At 41.7% G+C, this 22,709-nt stretch overlaps 1 protein-coding gene and 1 long non-coding RNA gene across 3 annotated transcripts in view; one reads left to right on the forward strand and one right to left on the reverse strand.

The window, feature by feature from the left end:
* Positions 1-5,463: 5,463 nt before the first annotated feature.
* LOC147261495 (uncharacterized) lies at positions 5,464-7,498 on the forward strand. The gene is made up of 4 exons (XR_015116111.1): positions 5,464-5,851; positions 6,402-6,482; positions 6,564-6,674; positions 7,044-7,498. It is a non-coding gene; the product is annotated as an uncharacterized LOC147261495 (long non-coding RNA).
* Positions 7,499-9,552: 2,054 nt separating this feature from the next.
* The window catches only part of ece2a (endothelin converting enzyme 2a), a 72,007-nt gene continuing 58,850 nt past the window's right edge, over positions 9,553-22,709 (reverse strand). For both annotated transcript variants that reach the window (XM_086203531.1, XM_086203532.1), the window contains exon 4: positions 9,553-10,686. In XM_086203531.1, coding sequence (XP_086059657.1) covers positions 10,396-10,686 — 291 coding nt within the window. In that variant the 3' untranslated portion in view covers positions 9,553-10,395. The remainder of the gene's footprint in view (positions 10,687-22,709) is intronic.

A 22,709-nucleotide genomic window follows, 5' to 3' on the forward strand; every position in this document is an offset into this window, starting at 1 on the left:
CAGACCAACCAAACTCTCCAGTTTGCTCACTAAACAAAAAAAGAAAAAAAAGAAAAAAAAAGGGAGACCAGATTGTATGTAAAAACATATATATCCGAGGATGGTGCAATGTTGATATTTTCTGTAGTGGAACCCTACATTTGTTTTTGGCCCTTCAAGAATATTTAGGCCGGAACCACATCAAAGTTGCAGGTTCATGTAGCTGATTTACACCTGCACATATCTTTAAACCCCCCCCCCCGGTTTTGTTTTGTTTTCTATATCTAGAAGTCCAGCTGAAATGTGGAGATTATAGTAAATATTTAAAACAATTGTCAAGAAAAAGATGATGATATGATTTGGCTATTTTCATTTGGTGTTTCGTCCTCTATAAATTCTCCATCTTACTTGCATGAATTGTCACTCCGGTGCCAACGCAGGTGCCACCACTCTTACCCTGGCACGCTTCTTTTTAAACAAAAAGGTCATATTTGTATTTTTATATCTAAATATTTGTTATTTAAATGATATGCTAGTCTATCGTCTTACAATTCATCAACAGAAATATTTCTACTTCAGAGAGGATATACAGAGTGAGACGAGGCTTCGTAGAGGTGAACTCACTCTCACTCTATATCAGAGCTTGGAGGGTTTTTTAAAGACTAACTGAATGTGTCTGGGGTTTTTGCACACATCAATGTTCAACTATTAGTAAGAAATCGTATACTGTGACTTGAGCTTCGTTGATGAATTTGTTAGAAAATGGCAGTTTTAGAGTATATTGCACTGTTTACGAGTATCCTCAAATAACACGTTGTTATTTGACCGATTTTGAACATTTACAGTTTTTTTTGTTTTTTTTTTAATTTTGTTTATTTTGTACCATTATTTTAAAGAAACTGGATATGGTTTGTTGTGCATGAAACCTTAATATTTTCAATAACGAAACATCGTTTTATGAAGCAAAAAAGCAACAAAAATGTCATGACATTCTAAGAATGAGTCATTGTATATTATGATGCCATTTTCACTGTATTTGGTGAAATTAATAAATGGTGACAGAAAAAAAAAAAGGAAAGTCTTTGGTTTGGCTTTTTGTCCCGTGAGATAAGATGATGTAACGATGCTTCTCTGATCACATGACAGCACGATGAACGACAGCGATGGACTACGTCTGCAGCTCCGTCACCTCAGTGACAGTAAATACTGATTCTTAATTGAAGAGTGGCGAAGGAACAGTGATACATCTGTTAAGCTGTTAAACGGCTCTGCGCTGCCTGAGACTGGTGAATCCATTAACCCCCCGCCACCACCCCCCGACCCCGGGGAGCTACAACTGACCACATGGTCATCCATCAAACGTGGGACTTACAGTGCAGCAGCTCTCTAACACAACAGGCCTGAATACACGCACTGATGACACCAGAAAAGTGGATTACTACATCAGGAGTACTAGTAACTCCTCCACAGACCTGCACAGACTCGATAAGCATGAACTGACACCATTCATGTGAGTCCTGCTGCAGCTGCAACGCCGCCGATCCTCCAACACACCAACGACACAACACCCACAAGTTGCCATAAATGTAACCCACCACCACATTCCCATCAGTGAGATTATTGACCGTCCTGATAACACCAGTCCTGCTAAATGAACACATAGTGCGATCGATCATTATGCTGTTAGTGAGTGTGTGTGCGTGTGTGCGTGTGTGTGTGTGTGTGTGTGTGTGTGTGTGTGTGTGTCTGACGCCATGGACAATTACAAAGTAATGGTCAACCCTAGAGGGCCCGGAACAGGATGAACATATGTGGGTAGACAGTGACAGTACTTCTGGCGAGTGGAGTGAGTGATGACCATCTTTCTTTAAAAAAAAACACACATTTGACGTCGTGATGATGCTCTTCGATCTGGCGACAGCAAAGGTCGCAGCACGATTGTTGTCACCATTCATTCTCATGATGCAACTGCTGGGTGAAAGCGTTTGGAAACTTAAATCACGGCAGGCTTTTTGGTCTGCTAGTAGAATTTGTTGAAGAACGGCAGCAGAGTAGGAAAGTAGGATGTTAGGTTGAGGGATGCTTCCCGCAATCACACGATCAACCGCCATTTTGCAGCTTTAAGGGTGAGACGTTCCTTGACTTTAAGCTGGATTGGTGGATGTATCCCGTCTTTGACCTGGGAGATGAGCTTGAAGGTCAAGCTGAGGTCAAAGCAGACATGTTGCAGATGCCGCTCTCTCTCTCTCTCTCTCTCTGGATGGAAATGCAAACACGAGGAACATGCAGCTGCTAAAGTGTATAAACCAAGCTAAACGCTAAAGCTGTAATTCTAGTTCTCAAACAACAGACAAGTCTGTGAGTTGGTGGTTCAAACTGAGTGTGTGCGGTGGGGATACAGCTTTGATTTGATTCCCCTTTTGACCCATCCTGAGTGGACATCCATTAATATTCCTCCTCCTGTTACATAACCCTGCCATACAGTATATTATGCCATTATGCTGCCTCGGGGAAGACGGGCAGATATACAGCGCTGTTGAAAGCAGCTTTCTCTAGAGCGGTGGTCCCTCCATCCTATCTACACTGGTGGTCTACATAGCAGTTAGCCATATTTAATATCTGTTACGATATCAGGATGTTTATCAAAGTAATTGTTTGGATGTGGGAACACGGCAACATCCTTAGCACAAAGTCTGACAGGGCACCTGTGTTTTTTACAGGCTCGTGAGCATAAAAACATCAAGCGTCATAAAAAAAAAGAAGGGGATAATCTTGACCTTCAGGTGGGGAAACAAAAGTGAGCGTACTTGAAGTGATGGTGATAAAACATGAGACAGAGGTGAGGCATCAGTCTGTATAGATGAATTCATTCAATGACCAATGATACAACATAATTAATGCAAAATCTGATGATTGATCAATACCTCAACCTGTCATTAGGCCATGTGCCATTCGCATGGAACATTCCCTTTCTGCAGCTCTGCAATCACTTTATTTCATTCCTTTTTTTTTAAAGTACAACTTGTTTTTCATCATGTTAGGTTCAGTAATTCATTGTTAAAACAAACTGTTTCTTTTTCATCAGTGAATATAAATGTAGTTTATTGAGATCGCAGACCCCTGAATCCAATCGGATCAAAATCAAACAGAATCCTGACAGAATTTGTGATCTGCAAATATTGCATCAGTGTCCACATCATCGCTCCAACATCATGGCAGGTTTACACCCCTGATGAGGATGTTTGCTTGTACAGTAAATCATAATTGGAACTTTGGAAAGGTTGGTCATTTGAACTGTAACAATTACATTTGTTTGAAAGGTTATGCATTTTTCATTTTTCAGTCACGACTCGATATAAATCCCATGTTAATGTGCAAAAAGTCTTAGTTTTACTCACAATAACAGATTTTTGTATGACACTCTTTGCAGTATTTGTTCTACGTGTTCATTACAAGGAATATATTTTATCTGCCTATACTGTGTATTTGTGACGGGCCGATCAGTGCAGAAAATACTGATAATTCTGATTCTCACATTTCCATTTATGACTCAATCCCCATATCAATCTAATATCTATCAGTTTCTAGAATTCCCACTCATTTTATTGTCATGAAATTAAAGCTGTACCTAATACTGAAAATGACTGGCGCAATGGCGATGAGTCTAAACACCAGGAAGTACTGTAAGTTAGCATCTTAAGTCAGTGGTTCGTCTAAAAATCTCATCTATCACTCAAAACTAATAAGAGTGGTGTTCATTTGTGCAGATCATACGAAACAAAAGACGCATCAACTTTTGTTCACTCGTTTATTTTCGCTCGGAAGGCAAAAATTCAATGTGTCGTTTGGAACCCATGCTGACGCCAACTTCCCTGAGACTTATTCAGCTGAAGATGTATAAACAGGTACTAGTGCTGAGTCATGATTTGATTAGTTTAAGCATGACAAGTGGCAAAGAAAACCTGGGGATATTTGGTTCAAACATACACAAGTCCTTTTGACCTCTATGAGCCCCCCTCTCCTTCTCTCTCTCGCTCTCTCTCTCTCACACACACACACAAATCAATACAGACAGTGAGGGTGGGGTGGCAAGAAGAACAGTGATGGAGAGAGAGAAGCAGGGAAAGGCATCAAGCATGCAGTAGATTAGTGTTGTTGCTGCCCTTGGGCAACAGAGCAGAGAGGACAATTAGCAGCAGGAGAGGAAAAAAATTCACTCTACAAACACACACGCGTGCACACACACACACACACACACGCACACACCCCACAATATTAAATCATAACCTCAGACACTGGCATCACACAGGTGATCAACGACAACTCTCACGGATGAGGGAAGGGTTTGTGCTCGGGAGAAAATAAGGCCTGAACCTCCACTGCACAAGGCTCTGCTTACATAACTGGAGTCCAGTCAAGTTAAGTCTCTGTGTCGGGGTCTCTGCCATCACACATCCGTCAGTCCTGCTGAGGGAGCGCAGACTCAAGGAGAACTGTGTTTCAATAAATACAAATATGGACAGAACGTATATTGGAGGAAGGCTAAAATGAAGTCCATCTGAGAGAAAACAGCATCGTCCGTGGAAGGGCACGTCCAAGCACACAGACAGACGCTGTGATGTCCCTAACGCAGCAGTGAGGCCAGACTGACCCCCAACCCCCCCCCCCCCCCCCCCCACACACACACACACACACACACTTAAGACTTACATAAGTACCCTCCTGTCATCCATCCTGCTGGGCCCAATAGGTGCCAGGCTGATTTTAAACCCTCCAGGGCATTGCACCCATTTGTCACCATGGAAACCAGATAGTAGCTGAACCCTCCAATTGGGTTTAACCAGGGACAATGCCATGCAGAGGAGGTAGACAGTGAGACTGAACACTTTATATAATAATATGGATATATTCAAAACGTGTGTACATACAGTCACAGGAGAATATTCGTACTTCTTAAAAAAGTACAGTATAATGTCACGTTTTAGCTTCAGAATGGACCTTGAAGCACAAGGGATACAAATACCTTCGCCATTGATAAAAAACAACAACATTCTTTTCACCCAGAAAATAGTCACAGGGTTTGATTTAGGACTACTCTAAAAAAAAAATTTCAATTCACATGATGTTCTGAGAAGTTTTTATTCATGAACACTCATAAACAGGCCATTTTCACAGTCTCTTTGTGCTGAGAGACGTGCGACTCTAGAGCTGCTGCTCGACTTAATTTAAAAGGCAATATAGAGGTGCAGTGAAAAGCAGATGTGGGCGGGTGCAGGTTTTAAATGGGAGAAAATAATTCCTTCGGGTGGGCGACATGCGGATTCAGATGGTGTCAGAGTCGATCCGCACATCACTACCGCCTACAGACCCGGCGGCACCGCCACCAGGTAGAAGCCGAGCGGCTCAGCGAGGCCTCTGTTTGACCTCGTAATGAGTAATGTCACTTTAGTTTTGTTCAAATGGGTTTATTCTTTGTGTTTATACAAAACTGCTCTTGAACCAGTGTAAAAGTCAAGTTTTCAGTCCCAGGATTGAACATTTTTTATCAATATCGAGCCCCGAGTTGGACTGAACCAATCCATGTGTAGTTAGCATTCACAGCTAATCAGGAACATATTAACTGGGCTGTATGAGGAGCGCAACACCAACTTGGCGATTTACATGTTGATAGAACGCTATATGATGATACGATACTTCTGCAGTGTAGTACTGCCACAGCCTTGTAGACCCAGCATTGATGCTCGACCGCCCGGCTCACAGTGGAGGTTCCACCGCAGCTGCTAGTTAAGACAAACAACCTTCAGGCAAAGGAGGAGGTGCTGGAGGTCCCCAACATGGAGCAGGAGCAGCTGCTGGCTCATACCAAAAGCAGGTGACACTTTCAACCCCACGCAGACAGAGAGGAAGCAGAGGGAGGACATTGTTGGTACCCAGCAGTCCCTCTTCACTGTACAAATGATGGACACGCAGAAGGTCACGCTGAACTCTCTCTCTCTCGGAGGATACCGAGTTACAACACACACAAAAAACAAATGATTAGGCTCAACAAAGAAAAGAGTTCTCATTCAACTTTGAATTATGACAACCCAGTGTTAGAGCAATGAGATTGTTCTCTCCAATAAAAGGTATTTTTAATCAAAACCTACTCAATAACTGTAGGCACAAAGCTCTTTTTAAAACGAGCCTTTCTGCACATGGGTGGTGTAAACCTGTGTTTAGAAGGAAGCGGGTGAAGTGTGCTAGACTGATGATGCTCAATGGTACTTGATACGCCGAACCTCGTTCATGTCATATTTGACCATTTATGTAAAAATGTGCTTTCTCTGTCAGTAATGTGCAAGGTGTTTTATTAATACATGCCTCCTTTTTTATTTTAATACCTGCATTGTAACAAAAGCCTCAACAATGTGACTTTCCTCCAGGGTCGCGCGCAGCGTCGCCCACCCTGAGGAGAAGATGTCTGCCCCCGCAGGTGTGATAACCAGCATAACAGAGACGGTGATGTACGAGACAGCTTGATGGAACACGCGGACTGATCAAGATGTAATCATTTCTATCAAAGTTCAATGTCATATTACATGCAGATCTGCATTCAGAGGATGACCGTGAACCCCCGCTGAGAGCTGAGCAGCGTGAGGCCCCAGCAGAAGGAGAAAGGTCGACACCATCCAGACTATATATCTGAGAACCTACAAGTGAGTTTTAACAACGTGACATATTCAAAACATCCTTCTACGACAAAAAATGGACAAAAACTAAAGGCTTGTCACGGGTTTGAAAACGATCTGGTATAATCTAAGTATTTGGTTAATCATCTTATCCTGTGTTTACTGAGGGAAACAGTAATTGTTGTTCAGTTGCTGTGTGAGACGACTCTGAGAAAGCAGGTTAACCCTGTGTCACACTCATCCCACTCCCTCTGACATCATCCGTAGGATCAAACAGAGATTAAAGTTAGGTCAAAGTGAAAACTGAGATCAAAGGTCTAAAGGAACAAAAGTCAGGACTTTGAGATCAAAGTCAAAGACGGCACCAACATATTCAAACTCTGATGTGCATGTCAGGAGACTCGAGCCTGTTCCAGAGGGGGAGCAGCCGATGACCAGCGGTGCTCCCAGCCGGCCAGAGACGGTGCAGGTTGTGGAGCAGGCTGTAATTCCAAAGTCAGAAAATCTGGAGGTCAAGCCTGGACGCTGCCACACACTTTTACACGGAGTCCTGTACAGCATCGATTATAATAGTAATTCAATTTTAATCGTTAATATATTATATTTTTCATTTTATGCCCTTTAAAAGAGAAGTGGAGAAGAATTGTAAAGAAGCCTGATAAAAAAGTAATGAAGCAGGAACATCAGCGTGAAAGCTCCCTGCTCCTACAGACCCACTGCATGGCAACGCCCTGCCATTGGTTGATAAAAATATTTTTTAAAAAAGAGTTGTTGTTTTTTTTTATTATATGCATCTTTTTAAAGAAAAGCTAAATTACATTACAGAATTTCCCTTGGGGATGAATAAAATATTCTGATTGTGATTAATCCTTCAGCCTTGTCTTCATTTGGGTCCACCTGCCTCCATTAGACCACAACCATGACACTTGCAAACATTTATACACCAAGAGATGGTAAACTTAAACATGTCAAAATAGAGGGGAAAAAAAGCAAAATTTCAGAAACATATTTACACATATGTACACAATTGAAAACACACTGACACACATCATCTGTGGCAGCCTGACGTTACATTTTGAAAATCTCTGCCCTGATCTCAGCTTACCACCGAAACTAAAACCTGAAGATAATAACCCTCACGAAGGTAGCATTTATTCTAGAGCAAACGTATAATAAAGGTAGTAATAATATTAAAATATGTGTCTAATACTGCGGGAAATCAGTGGACATGGACAAAATAAGACAACATATTTTACCCTCGTGCAATCAAATCACTTTAAAAGCAGATATAGAACCTGATGGAAACAAAAGCTACAAGACCAGAGCATGCTATTGTATAGAAATAATGCTAATAAGTGGCATGCTGTTCAATCCTTTTAGCTGAAACCCAGGCTTCTAGAAATTAGACACCTTCTTTTGTCTAATTTTGTCTGGAATCTGTCTTTGTTGTTTAACTATCTCAGGGGGTTTATGCTAGTATTACAGTATGTAATGCCTAAGAAAATAGAAACACACAAAACAATAGCAAATATGCTTGTTAGCTTTAGCATAGGTAGCATAGATAGACTTGTAAAGCTGTAAAATGAGAGGGGATTCATTGGAGATTTACAGGTTGTTAATACAAGAATAATATTCTTTATTAACAATTAAGTAGGGAAAAATTAAAATGACAAACGGATCCAAACTTTTGAATCCCCTCCTGTAGCTAATGTGGGTAAATAAGCTAACGTGCTTAATTGGCAGCTTAATGAGCGGCAGCTGATAAAAAAAGATTTTCTCAAAATTGAAAGTCTTTATTTGTGTAAATTTGTCTGCAAACTTTGTTCTTTAACCATCTCCGATGGTTTTTGCCAGTCTTAGCATGTAGGCTAATGCTCAAGAAAACAGAAACTAACTAAACAGCAGCAAAGAAGTGCTGAGCTGCAGCAGCAGCCAGGCTAACTCCATTAGAGTTTGTGAGGAGATTATTTCTGCAACTTAAAACTTAAAGTTTGACAAACTACCATGTTACACCGGCAGAAAACCATCAAACAAAAGAGCCATCTGAAAAATTACACATCTTTTTTTTCTCCAAGTCTTAAAAATAGGCAGTAATTACATCTCAGTCGAGAATTAAAAATAAATGATTTCGACTTTATTAATGTGGTCCCCCTCCAGTCACCAGCCTTCCTGCCTGTCTGCGCCAGCCCAGCTCTCTCTCCTTCTCTGGTCTATATTTAAGCAGCAGAGAGCTCAACACTCGAGACTTATCTCATATTCGCTCAACAAATAACACGCAGGGTAAACTCGTACTCATTTTCTACATGTGTATGTGCCCACGCACGGCGCCAGTATGCTTGACAGGTGCTTCAAACACAGCGTCCTCTATTAGCAGCTCTTGTCTGGAATCTAAAGTAGACATGGGACAGATACAGACAACCCCAACAGAAGGGGAATCTCTGACTGACATATTAATAGTCTTTAACACTGATTTTACATGCAGGCCGGCGCTGCTGTTATGTACAGTGTCTAGACATGCTGGTTTCTCTTGCAAATTTGCAGAACGGTGAGGCGCTTGCACTGCAAAAAAAGAATCTTTCTGATTTATAAGGAGATACAGCACTTAAAGACAGCAGAGGAAGAAAGATTGCAAGATTGATACAGGAAATCAAAAAACAATACATAGTTTGATAAATTGACCGTATTTATATGCAATTTTTCTATCTCAGCGGTACTTTTAAGAGTTTTAATATGTTGGCTAGATGACCACTCTGGATTTCAGAGACAAACGGCCCTCAGTGTTGGATGATTTCCTGAAGAAGTGCAGGATAAGTCAGATGCCTTTCGAGTTTAAAACGTACAAGTTGCAACAAGTTCAACAAGCTAGCACCCGTTCATCATTTTCATATTACAACTTTCCTTCACGGAGGAGAGAGTCACCAATCATAGCCAACAATCCATCCCAGACTTTGCAGCTGTTCAAGTAAATTTGGAATAATAGAAGTAAACAACTCCATAAAATATATAGGAGATTTTATTGTTAAAAAATCGTACATGTAAAACCTTTAAATACACGACAAAAAATTCAGTTGGCACTTGCAATATAATGAGACACTACAATCTATAAAATCCCCACCATTTAAAAAGAATATAAAACGCCAGTGGCGATGAAAGTAAATGTAAGAGGCCCATTCACCGCAACGAGGGAGGAATGCTGTTTTTTTTTTCTTTCTTTCCTCTAAAATTAAATCTGGCATTAAACATTGATACAAAATTCAGAAATATAAACACAAATATCTAGCTGCAACTAATCAAGAGGGAGAAAAATTTACAGTCAATTCTCTCGACAACCAATTCATTGTTTGGGTAAATCGGTCGTATTAATATAATTGGACACTGCTGCTCTTTGGCCCTTTATGATGGAAAATGAAGACTTTTCGAGGACTGATCGATGGACCAAAGGAACATTTCGAACACGTTCATTTGGGCTCTGTGAAATTCTGATTTGTTCTTCGCATTCTATAAACTAAACGAACCATCCATTGATCGCAAGAACGACTGTCAAACATATCAAGGATGAAAATGGTTGTTGGTAGCCCTGCAAATCTCAGTATGAACCAAACCCATATTGAAAATTCGCATGACTGCATTTCCTGCTAAATGCGCCCCCTCCGTTCTTCCAAGTGAAGTAGAATGAATAAAATCTTTTTTCTTTTCTTTTTCTGAAATGCACATTAATCACTATTCATATGAAATAGTAAACGTGCTCCTACAAGTCAATGTTAAACAGGAAGTCGTCCTGATTGCTCGTCTCAGCTGCGGTGATCATCGGCGGTGGGGAGTTGCTTCTTTCCAGTAGCTTTTTTTCCAGCGCTGCATCATCTGGGCTAAGCTCCTCACCTTTGGTCATCACATACACAAAGTACTCAAAGCCGTCTCCATACACGTAGTGTTTGATGGACCAGTTATAGTCCGTGCGAGCGTAGAGGCGTTTCCTGAAGAAGGGCTGGGCGAAGGTGATGGAGACGAACAGTCCTCCAGGCTTCAAGCAGCGGCTAACCTGAGACGAAAATAACCAGAGGAGGATTAGGAAGCTCCAGTGCTACCTGAATCATTTGAGGCTGAGTGCTGATGGCTGCTTTTGCACGATAGCTTCTAATTTGCAGGCGAATGCATTGCTTCACAGTTAGCCAGGGGAGAACTCCTGGCGTCTTTTCCCTCTTAATGTTCATCCAGGAAGTCTGATGACGTGGCGGGAATGAAACTTTCCAGTGTTTTGACTCTTCAAGTGAGATACACATGTGCACGAGGACACTGTAAGATTAACAAGACAGCAGACCTGACAGCAGAGTACTCACACTCAAACACACACACACACACACACTTGAAAACTGAAACAAACATGGCCATGCAGAGACAGATTTAGCCGGCTGAGAGGTTCTCTGGAGACAGAAGCGTGTGTGGGAGTGACGAGGCAGAATCTAGAGCCGAGTCGCCAAAATAATTTTCAGAGGTGTGAACTTGAGTCTGACTCAAGTTATAAGAAGATGCAGGAACACAGTATTTGAAAGCGTTTCGGTGGTGAGTTCTTGATCTCAGAAACTTGTGATATCAAACACGACTGGGGATGTAAACAAACATGTTTGCATGGCTGTGCAATGACACACACATAAAAAGAAGTCACAGCTGAGATAATCAACGAGTTAATATGTTAGCAGTGCCAACTGGAGTCCAGCAGGTTACACAGTTTCATTGTCTTAAACGAGACTAGTGCTAGCCACTAGTGCTAGCCACTGCTGCTAGCTTATTTGCCAAGCTTATAGAAAAGAAAAAAAAAACATTTGAAATTTATTGATTCTGACTTATTTATTCTGCGACACTACTAAATGATTTCTATTTGGAATCTAAATTTGACTCTTAACCCTTTATAGAAGCATAAGACTCCAAACTCTAGGGCTTTTTAAAGAATATTTCTTTACGTTCTCCTGCCTGCGTTCGTGATTCTACCGTGCCAGAACAGAAAAGTAACTCCTCATCCACTTGCAATCGGTTTTATTCAGGAGTTTTTTTCTGGTTTGAAAAATAAAGAAAGAAAAAGGTGCATGCAGTGTGTCGGGGTCTCTCGGTCACTCTTCCTGGTTTTGCTCACTCTCATTTTGCAGGTTTCTGTTTCTTTCACACTGCAGGATTTCAGCCAAAATTGTGAAACCTCTGATGCAGCCACTGACATTAAGACTGTACTTTAATACTGTCACAATGACCAGGTAATTGGTTCCATCCAGCCCCCCCCCCCCCCCCCCCCCCGATTGTCCAGATCGGTGAAGCAGACTCCAAATGGCCTGATTAACCTTTAGTATGCACCCCACCTTTACTACTACAAGATGAAGTACACAGACCCATGATAACAAATCCAAGACAAGATTAGGTAATTTTGCTTCACAGCCAAGATTATTTGAGGCCTGCAGACCTAAGACTTTGTTTCTTAACTGCTATTTTGTCCACAAGTATGGAAGATTTAAAATATTCATTAATAAGGATCAGTGGTACACCTGTGAAAATCCTTTAGCTGGAAGGTAGGGGTTGAATCTGCACTGTAACTACAAACAATTCAAAGTATTAATTACTTGTGCAGTCAGATTTCAGTTCAGTTCATTCATGCAGGCCGCATATGTCACATATGTGGACTGCATACGGTGAGGAGCTTTTGCATGATCCTTCTGCATGGCTCCCTGCCTGGGATCTGAATGTGTATGTGAGCTGACTCACGTGGGACTGTCATGAAAGCTGGGACGGAAATGTCATGCAGCCAGGACTGAGCACTTTTGGTCTCTACAGTCAGCTGTGGTTGAGCCCCCCCCCTCGCTGTCCTATGGTCTTCAGAGAGAAGAGTTGCTCTGGAACGAGCACGTGTATCCTGATCTTCTCACATGATTTATCTCCACCAGCAAGCAGCCTGGACATGAATTATTCACTCTTCACTGTGACAGGGAGAAAGCGAGAGGAAGGGTGGAGGGGTCGCTGGATGTGGGGTAAAATGAGTGATATAGCATGCCGAAAAGGGAGAGACAAGGTGGGGGGGGGGGGGGGGGTTGAAAGAAGCTGACAAAAACAAAGGAGCTAAAACAGCCATAGGGAACTAGATAAGGGATGATGATACTGTCTGTTCAAAATCAACCAACTGAACAGATTCAATCGGGACAAATTCATCTTGCACCTTCATGATACGTGCATGATGGTTGCAGAAGGACATTTGCAAATCTGATGGTTTAGAAAACTGGAAGCAGTTGGCCAGGTAATAAACCAACTGCTTGAGTTCCACAGTTAACAATGTTTTCAGCATGTGTAAAATAGCTTGTTCTGCTTCAGGCGCTGAATGAGAAATTGTTTTGCGAAGCTAACTGTTAGCCTAGCAGCACTGAGGTAGCGCAGCAAACAGCTTGGCCCTCTCTCTCAAGGATGGTGAGATACTTTGTCATAGAATGCTGAAGGGATGATGTACTACAACAAGGAGACATCCCGCGCAATGCTCTAATTACTCCACGGTGACATGACTTCATCCCACAACTAACTTTGTTTTTTGCTACTTGCCTAGCTTAGCCACTTGAAAGCAACTTCTATTTCTAAGACACAAATGTTCCAAAATCCACGAGTGTGTTAATTACTGATGTATTTTGTGCCGTTGAATAAAACTTTTTTAAAAATTGAGCTGCTGTGAACCACAGACCTTATTTCAGGCACTTAATGGGAAAAAAAATCCCCCTGACTTTGGCAGGAGGGCACCGGACACTCAACAATGCTAATTAGCTTCCGGGACTTATTCCTGCGCCGCTCTATTAACCTTTTTATCAGACACTGGGTAGGACAGCTATGAAGCAGAATCTTTTTTTTAAATATAGCAGTGGACCTTCAAGCTAAAATAATGTATTTCTGTTGTTCTGTTCTGCTGTTATTTCTTTTGTGGTGTAATAAAAATCTAAAAGAAAACGCTCTGCGTGCTTGACGTCATTTACAGCATCAAAAAAGGCAGCTGTCTTCCTTAACAGTAAGAACAGAATTGATGCATGATGTTTTTAGCAGGCGACTGGACCCTTTCAGTGACAAGCTAACATTTCAGTGTATTTTTCATATTTTTTTCCCCCTCAAACTTACCCTGCAGAGTGAATGCAAGAATGACGGAAAGTTGGAAATCTCCGGGTTGAAATCGTCACTTCCAAATTGTCTTGAATGCATCATTTATTTGGAGACTTGTTTCTGGCCGACTCTCCTTTTAGCTGGGGTTTGTCTGGTTTCATCTAAAAGTTGCTTGCTGGTCATCTTGAGAAAAGACACGGTGAACCATTCATGCAAAGTTTGTAAATGAGAATAATGTTGTTGTTACTTCAGCATCATTTTGAGCTGCTTTACTTTGAGGTTGAGTCTCTACTGCTGCTCATCACAGTGCATCTCTTTTCACACCAGTTTCATCACATCAAATGGCTCGGACTTTGAATAAGTATAGACGTGTGTTTATTTGGATTAATACTGCAATATGAGTTTCAATAGAGGTATTTTGTACACCACTATTCTAAAATCCATTAAAATGATCATTAAAAAGTAACGCACCTTCTTGGGATTTCAAAAGGCCTTATTTTAAATTTGGATTAAATCTCAATCAATAGTGCCCCCCTGGTTCCAGATGTTGTTATAGACCTGAAAAGGACAATGGTTAGTTTTCTAACAATATCTCCACCGGTACACCATTGGGGAGTAAGATGGTTAATTCTGAAATGATCTTAAAATCCAAAAACATAAAGCTGGTTTAAAAATGAAAAAAATATTTCAAAGCACATGAATCTTTTCTCCTCACCAAAACACATGACATCACTATCCTCACCAGCCAGGTCACAGCAGGTGCAGGCCATCAGAGTGACTAACCAAGTGCATCATCCTTCAGCCATTATTCATGACATTGAGATGTATGGGTGCACCCGCTCTACCTTCTGCTGTGTCGCCCCAGAGTCTTATGTCACAGGTGACTGGAGACCTAATGTCACTGCAACTCAAGAATGAACTATAGCAAACGAGTCAGCTGCAGCCGTGGCTGCTCCACAACCTGGAGGAAGCGGGAATTCAGAGAGGTTTAAGGTCCTTTGAGTGCCACAGACACACACCAAACTACCATATTGCAGTTTATGTGTTTGTGTTTACTGACCCATATTCTCACTCTCAGCATGGGTATGTATGCTTGCGCGGGAAAATGAGGAGGATGATGCATCGAGTACGGTGACTCATATTTATACACACTGTGTGTATATCAACACACGCCCGACAACAACAACTCTGCTGCTATAGACTGTAAATCACCCACCCACACATCAGAGTAGTGGTATGGTGGTATTATAATGATACAGCATCAGCAGCTCAGAATACTACAAACATTTGACCGACTGGAACAGTTGTCAGGACGTGCAGACGGATCACATACATGTTCTAAAGCGACAGGTGTGTGAGAGCTCACACCCAAACACTGAAGTCAGACACTCCCAGACATGTGTAAACCGATCCGTAGTGGGCCGCAGTGAGAGGAAGCTGTGATAGCATCAATCTTCTGCACACAAAAATACACACTCCTCATGCACAGCATGGTTCTCACGCACGCGCGCACACACACACATGCGCGCACACAAATACACAAACACACAGGAGGCATCATGGCGTCGCCTGAATAATTCAGGATGGTGGCAGAAGCTTGAGTCAGAGTGACCTGACCTGTCTTGAGTGTACTGCAACAAAGAGGTAATATGAGATCTGCATTTAAAAAAATTCCCAGGAGGAATCCCAACTCATTCCAAAGCCTTTTTAAAAAAAAAGTTTAACAACAATTAAATGTCAATCATAATGTCGCTCGTGATTATGAAGTTAGGAGAACTTTTTAAAATTTATCTACATTATTGTCCTTCATGGCAAACATTTAGCAGAGCGAATACATTGCTAACATCCTACCCGAATCGCTTCCAATTTACCACTCTTATCAGTAGAATATCTCATTTTTGTTATCAACAAACCCAAGCGAGCACGCCAAGCCAAGCTGACGAGCTGCATCTGAATTCTTTGGCTCTGGGTGCAAGTAAAAAGCAGTGATTTGCAGCTGTCCGGTTCACATCAGGTCATGTTCCAGCCATTCACTTTATGTCCAGACATTAATTTCACCTGCCAGCAAAAGAAATGCAAGACTGTCCTGCCCTTCAATGTCATTACAGAAAATGGAAAACACAATAATAAAAAAAATATTGGTGCTTAAAGTGCAATAAAATAAGGAGTACGGCGGCAAAAGACTGTAATTACCTAATTTCCACTGCAATAGAGCAGGAATGAGTCCTGAGATCTGGAAATACGTTTTGCTTAAAAACTGCTAAACATCTGCTTCCATCAAAGTCAGTGAGTTTTTGGAATGGATCTTTGGCTGAATTAAGGTCTGAGGCCTGCACTAGCTTAAGATATTTTGTTTTATAACAAAAAAAATGTCTCTGTAAATACAACACACTGATTTAAAAGCGTTCATGTGTCAGTGGTGGCTGCTAACAAGAGGCTAAACAAGGCTAAGAAGGTTGATGCAGACATTAAACTTCATCATGCTAAAAACAGGAAGTGTAAAGTTAGTTGTGGTGACATTGAAATCATGCGTCCATTTTGTAGTCTATTTACAGCCCCAGTTAGCTCTGTGAAGCTAAAGGCTACGTGAGCGTTGCAATTCTATAGCCAAAGTTAGCTTGGCAAGATAGCTTGGCAATTTTATGTATTTTCATTAAAAAAAATATCATAAGATGTAGAGAATCTTGCTAAAACAAAACTTTTGTAAAAGTAAAGAAAATGTCCGGTTGGCTATTGGTGAATCTAACCCGTAATGATGCTAACTCCCAGCTTGGCCAACAAAAACACATCATCCCTAGAACACTTTATAAATGTTCCTCACTCAAATCTGCAAAGTTAAAAGGAATAAAGACACGAAAAGCTGTTTTCAGGTCAGACCTGAAACATTTTGAAGCTTCCGTGCTTGTAGTAGCAGGAACTATCCATCCCATTAACACGGAACATCAGGAATACCATCAGGGAATTTCTTCTAATCTTCACACGGATATGCACTTGGACACAAGGATGAACTTAAGGAATTCCTGATGTCAAAGGTCAAGGTCACCTTTCATGAACAAGATTTTATTGAAAAATAATGAATGTTGCAATATGTGACATCATAATGCTCTCAAAAAAACATTTTTTTTTCTGGCAATATACATTGTCTTCTCAGTCACTAACGACTAAATTCCCACGAGCCTGCATCACATGAACTATGAGCCTTGACAAGCATGACTGTTGACTGCAACTGTTCGCGAAGATGGAGTTCTAGTTGTCTTTGTGTGTGTGTGTGTGTGTGTGTGTGTGTGTGTGTGTGTGTGTGTGTATGTGTGTGCGGAGATGCAGCTGGCATTGGGGCTTGTTTGCCTCTTTGTTGCGTTTCTGTGTGTAGTCAGTGCTGGCTGAAATGACGCAAGTAATTATGGAGTTGGAGATGATAAATGCTGAAATTACTGGAACACTTGAGTCCAGAGGTGGCGTTTAAATGTGTCGGGGGGGGGGGTGCAGTTACAAAGATGCAGGACCACAACTACTCACCGAACAGGTAGTAGCACAGCCTCAGAGGAGGAAATTAAGATTTAATAATCCACAACATTTGAAGATTAAGTTGTTTTGACCCAAGCTGAACCACCTGCAACTCTCTCAGGTACTGAATTCTTCATGTTGCTTTTCAGTGAATCACAAGCACGCCGTCTAGCCTTTTTGATGATCCCTCCAATAAGAGTTAGGTCGGTAGATGTGTTCAAAACTGTCTGTGTATTGGGAAAGAACTGGTCTAAACCTCTGATATATCAACTTTGTATACGTCAGTCACAGTCCCTGCCCGACCTTTCCCTGTTAGTCCTACTGAGATAAGCCCTCAATCCAAGGAGAGTGACATTTCATCAACTGTGTCGTCTATATTTCACCAAGTGTGTATCCTCAATCACTCCAATCTGTTGTATTGTCTTCATGTCCTCATGACACCGCGATATTCCAGCTCATCCTCCATCAGCTCCACTCACCGGCTCCACTCGGAGGTCAGGTGTTCTGAATCTACTGTACTGGAGCTAAACGAGGACAGGCTGGTGTGTGTGTGGTTCTACCTTACACTGTGATTTCACTCTGTGGGATCTTGGAAGTTACATAATCTGTCTTCATCTTAGATTGAAAAGGTGTACCTGTGGCTCCCGAGGGCAGCAGGTGCACACAGTCCAATCATCTTGCAACTACGCGGCTCAGCTAAATCATCTACGATGGCCATCTTTGCCAGTTTAGGGTTGAAATTTCTGGAAGCAGGAGAAACAACTCTGATAAAACTAAGAAAATTATAGGTCAGGGAATGTTTTCATTAAGTTTATATGTGTTTTGGATTCAAGGTAGTACAGTAATAATACTTTAAGTATTTTGTACGTACAGCGTACAGGTACAGATACCTGTAAGTTACACCAATAGGTTCAGGTACCTTCATGACAATAACGGTGAGTTAAACTCTGGAGTTCTGCAGCACAATTTGGGGACAAAGTGATATTGTAATTATTGTGTAAAATATTACCATAAAATAAACAAACCTTGCTTTGCTGATATTTAATTGAAATCTCAGTAAGTTTCTAAAGGTAGAATTTGTCCAATTAAGTGAATTGTCCTCCAAGGAAACCTCTTGTTTGGTTCAGATCTCTGCTAAAATGATTTCAATTAATAAAGTGAATAAATACACCAGAATGATTCCATCTAATGTTGTGAATCCTTGTGCAACTGCAAAATACTTATAATTAGAATTTTTTCACAATTTCTTCCTCCATCAACCTCTCCCTGACTCTTGATATTAATACTTTTTCTTTAATAGTTCAGCATATTTAGAGCAGAGACCTACCTACCAGTGTGAAAAAAGTGTATAAAATAATGGGGATGTTGATTGGAAGTCGGTCCTAACAATTGCACAGGCTGACATGGTGAGTCGATCAATCATGCAGGACTATTGCTTACTGTAAATACTGGAATTTCATGTGAACAGGGTTGGTAAAAATCAATAATTTCATGTCCTGAGAGATTGACCTGAGCTGTCTAGTACAGTCTGACAAACAGAATATTCATTAATCAGACTGCAACTGAAACTTTCCCTGAGACTTCGTCCTGACCTGATGGAGGCTGGGCTGCGGGGGAGGATTAGCCCAGGCACGCAGAGGTGGACCCTCTGTCTTTGTTTGTGTGCCTACTTCACCGTGGGTGAGTCAGAGCTCGTCGCTGTGTAAAGACAACAATAGAGGACTATCTCTGGACAGCAGACCTGCACGGACCACGGCCTCCTTTAGAGATAGTGAACAAAAACACACACACACACTCACACTCACTCAGCTGTGAATTGGGCCAGGGAGAACAACATGGAGGAGGCGCACTTTTTTTATGTAGGTCATATTTTCATATCATATTTTATAAATTCCCTCCCATCGTCTCTGTGGTTGTTTACTGGTCTCATGTATCACTGCAGCCTCCCAGCCTTCCTCCCTCCCCTCCCTGAAGGAATGTGCAGCCGCCTCTCCTTCCTTTCTATTTCACCTCACCCGAAGCCTGCAGCCAGGCATGTGGATGGTAAAAACGTGTAAACGTCTTGAGGAGGAGAGAGAGAGAGAGAGAGAGAGAGAGAGAGTGTATGTGAGTTAGAGGAGAGTAGAAAGATGGGAAGGGGAGGAGGGTGGGTGAGGTCTCAACTCCGGTCTACTAACAAAGCTCTGCTGCTCTTCGCTCCAGGGGTGCTACAGCCTGCTTTGTTTACTTCATCCCTCCATTGCTCGCTCTCTCTCTAGAAGATGCTTCATTTGAGTTTCTGTCGGGTCATGAAAGCTAATTTGAAATTGAGATAAAAACTTGTAAAGAGCAACACAACAACTACACACAACTGCTCGTCTTCATTTATATTGACCCACATTTCCACTGGAGGACTTACAGTACTCGACACAGATGGATAAGAGAGGGGAAACGTGAGCGCAGTGTTGGATTCCCTCTCCTCATCCTCTCCTTCACCCTCCCACTCACTGTCTCCTCCATCCTTGCCCACCCACCCACCTTTCCTCCCCCATATTTCTTATCTGCTGTCCTCCCCTCTCCTCACCCAGCTCACACTCCCCCTCCTCCGCCCACCCACTGCAAAGATAAATTATACATCTGAGATCTTCCCTCCTTTTCTCTGCTCTCTCTCTCTAACACCCTTGCATTGCTGGATAAATATGTGTGCACGTGTACACGTTATAGATCATGATCGTGATTTCTAGGCTGCGCACCCTCCTTTATCGTTGTTTGGAGTGCAACTTGTGTGGGATTTTCTGTGGAGGCTCAAGCAAGCATATAGGAAGACAACAACATCCAGCCTTTTCAAGTTGGTGCATCTCTGCCTCTCACACTGAACGATGTTGCCATGGAGACAAAACTTTAGCACTGGTCACGCAAAAGTATGTAGGTCATGACGGGACACTTCTTGATATATATATATATATATATATATATATATATATATATATATATATATATATATATATATATATATATATATATATATATACATATATATATACACACACAAACAACTCTTCATTATAGAATGTTTGGAGCAGTGCTGATGTGAGAAATGTTTACAATGGTAAAAATGTGTTTTCAGTTGCACAGAAGTGTCAAGAAGCCGCTGCCTAATCAATTGACTTTAAGTGAAGTTAAAAAAACAACAACAACAAAACATTTATTTTGGATATAAACGCATCTCTGAACTGGGTCACTGCGGATGCTTTTCTCAACATGAGGAAAACTGAAAGCTTCGGCTCGGTCATTTCCCTTCAAATGAGATGGGACACACTTGTCTTGAGGCAAATTGTCAAAAGCAGGCTCGTGCAGTGAGAACGTCTGTGCTAGTGTGTGTGGACTCCTGTCAAACTGATAACAATCTTCGCATTCAAACCGCCGTGTTCTCCTCATGGCAATGGGCCGAGCTAAAATTAAAAACCCTTTCTTCCCCTTTTTCATCAGCAATAACCTTCTCTGGCTTTTATCTCTCTCTCTCTCTCTCTCACTGTCTTCTCTTTCTTTCTGTCTTCTCTTTCCGCTGGGATGCAGGCAGAGGTTTGCTTTAATTACTGAACTACTTTTCACACCGGCGGAGACACACTTCAAACACCCACACCCGCTCACTGTCATGCTCCCAGCAGCCCTGCACGCCTGTCATACCCGCACTCCTGAGCGTGCAAGACTTTGCTGTTTATTAATTCTTATGTTTTTTTTAGCCTCCGTGGTCACTACTTTACAGCACAAAGCCAGTGTTGGTCAAACATGCTATGTTAATTAAGCCCTGTTTGCTATTCTTGGTGCAGCGTGATGAAAAAGTGATGCAGCCCTTGTGGGAAACTTTTGGATGGGAAGCAGAGAGTCAGCGAATGTGTAATTAATAAACTCATCTGGCTTTCAGAGCAGCTCAGAAAAACTCAGAGGAATACGAGCTGCAGAGAAACTAGAGCAAAACGTGAGCGGCTGGTACACTGACACGTTTGGCTTAGAAGCCGGCAGATTAACATGGAGGGAGGGTGATTCCCTCTTTTTGGTAACCCCCTTTTCTCATAGTCGGCACCTTTGTTGTTGTCTTTTAATCTGGCGCTACCTGTCAGAGCCAGGGACACTTACTTAATAGACTTACTGACGTACTTGCACCATGTAATTATCCACTAAGTTCTCGCTGGTTGACTTGTATTAGCAGCAGCTGGGTAATTAGTTTATTGTCACTATTCTCTATTTAGCAACAGCTTAGCATCCAAACAGCCGCCAAAACACAACGGCCTCAATAAAGTTTCATCAGTTGAAGTGTTCTTTCTGTTGGCTTTAATGGTGAGCCAGGGATAGAATATGGCAGCAGCTGGAGGAAGAGGAGGAGGAGGGAAGTACAGTGAGAGGAGTAGAGAGGGAAAATGGGCCAGCATGTCTGGCTGCTGAAAGGGTCCCCCCGCGGGACGGGGAAGGGTGACAGGACAGGCTGGTGTAGGATCCAGCAGCACACTAACACAGTCTGGTCCATTCAGTAGGCCAGTAGCACAGGAGAGCTGGTTAATACTCAACTGGCCAAATAATACGTAGCCTCTAAGTCCTTCAGAGGAACATTGGGATGGTGCTAGGTGATGTTAATCAGCATGTCTGTTCTTCTGGCTCCTAGTTTGTGTTGACAGCTTAACAACCGCTTTATGTTGATGTTATGTTTCATGACTTTAACTGTCAAGGAGCAGGATTAGCATTTACTTTTCACTTTCCTTGACACGATGGAGATGTTTTATCTTTCTTTTTGTTGTGTGGACTGGGAATCTTTTAGTGTATGACACTTTGATAAAGAAATCCCTCACTTTGACACATGACCGAAAAAAATCTTCATAATCAGTTTCCATTCCAACATGAAAATTGATCTGTTTCATGCGGTGTAGGCTGAGCACAAAGAGCCAGCAAAAGCTCCTCCAGAAATCAGCAGAAAACTGCTTTGTTTGAAAAAAACGTATCCAAGTGGAGAGGTTGGGACAGCGAGCAGGACGGTTAGCATGAGGCTAGTTTAGCTAGCGAGCTAACAGAATTCATAAACTGAAAAACAAAAACAAAACTAGTCATCTTGGCCATCTACCAGCAAAAAATGAGTGGTCTAGGGGAAATAATTTAAGTAGGCATTCTGTGACGATGCAATGTCTGTCACAACTGCTCCTGAGTGAAAGCCTTGTTTAAGATTCACACAGTCAAAGTCTATGCGCGAAGGGTTTCCATCTCTCAATTTGTACATTTACTCCTTTTCAAAAACAAAATGAAAAAAAACTTTGAATGAGCATACTTTTTTTTTTTGCAAAGAAAAATTGAAGGAATTTTTTTTCAAAATGTTGTTTCCATCAACATTTTTTTGATATAATACTTCACAATGTATCTCAAAATTCTTTGATGCAAGTGTTTATCGTCGTCAACATTCCCCCTCTACTGCTCAGCTTATAT

This window comes from Aulostomus chinensis, chromosome 5, assembly GCF_037954235.1.
Source record: "Aulostomus chinensis isolate RoL2024-O1b breed Wild chromosome 5, RoL_Achi_v1.0, whole genome shotgun sequence".
In the NCBI taxonomy this organism is placed as follows: domain Eukaryota; kingdom Metazoa; phylum Chordata; class Actinopteri; order Syngnathiformes; family Aulostomidae; genus Aulostomus; species Aulostomus chinensis.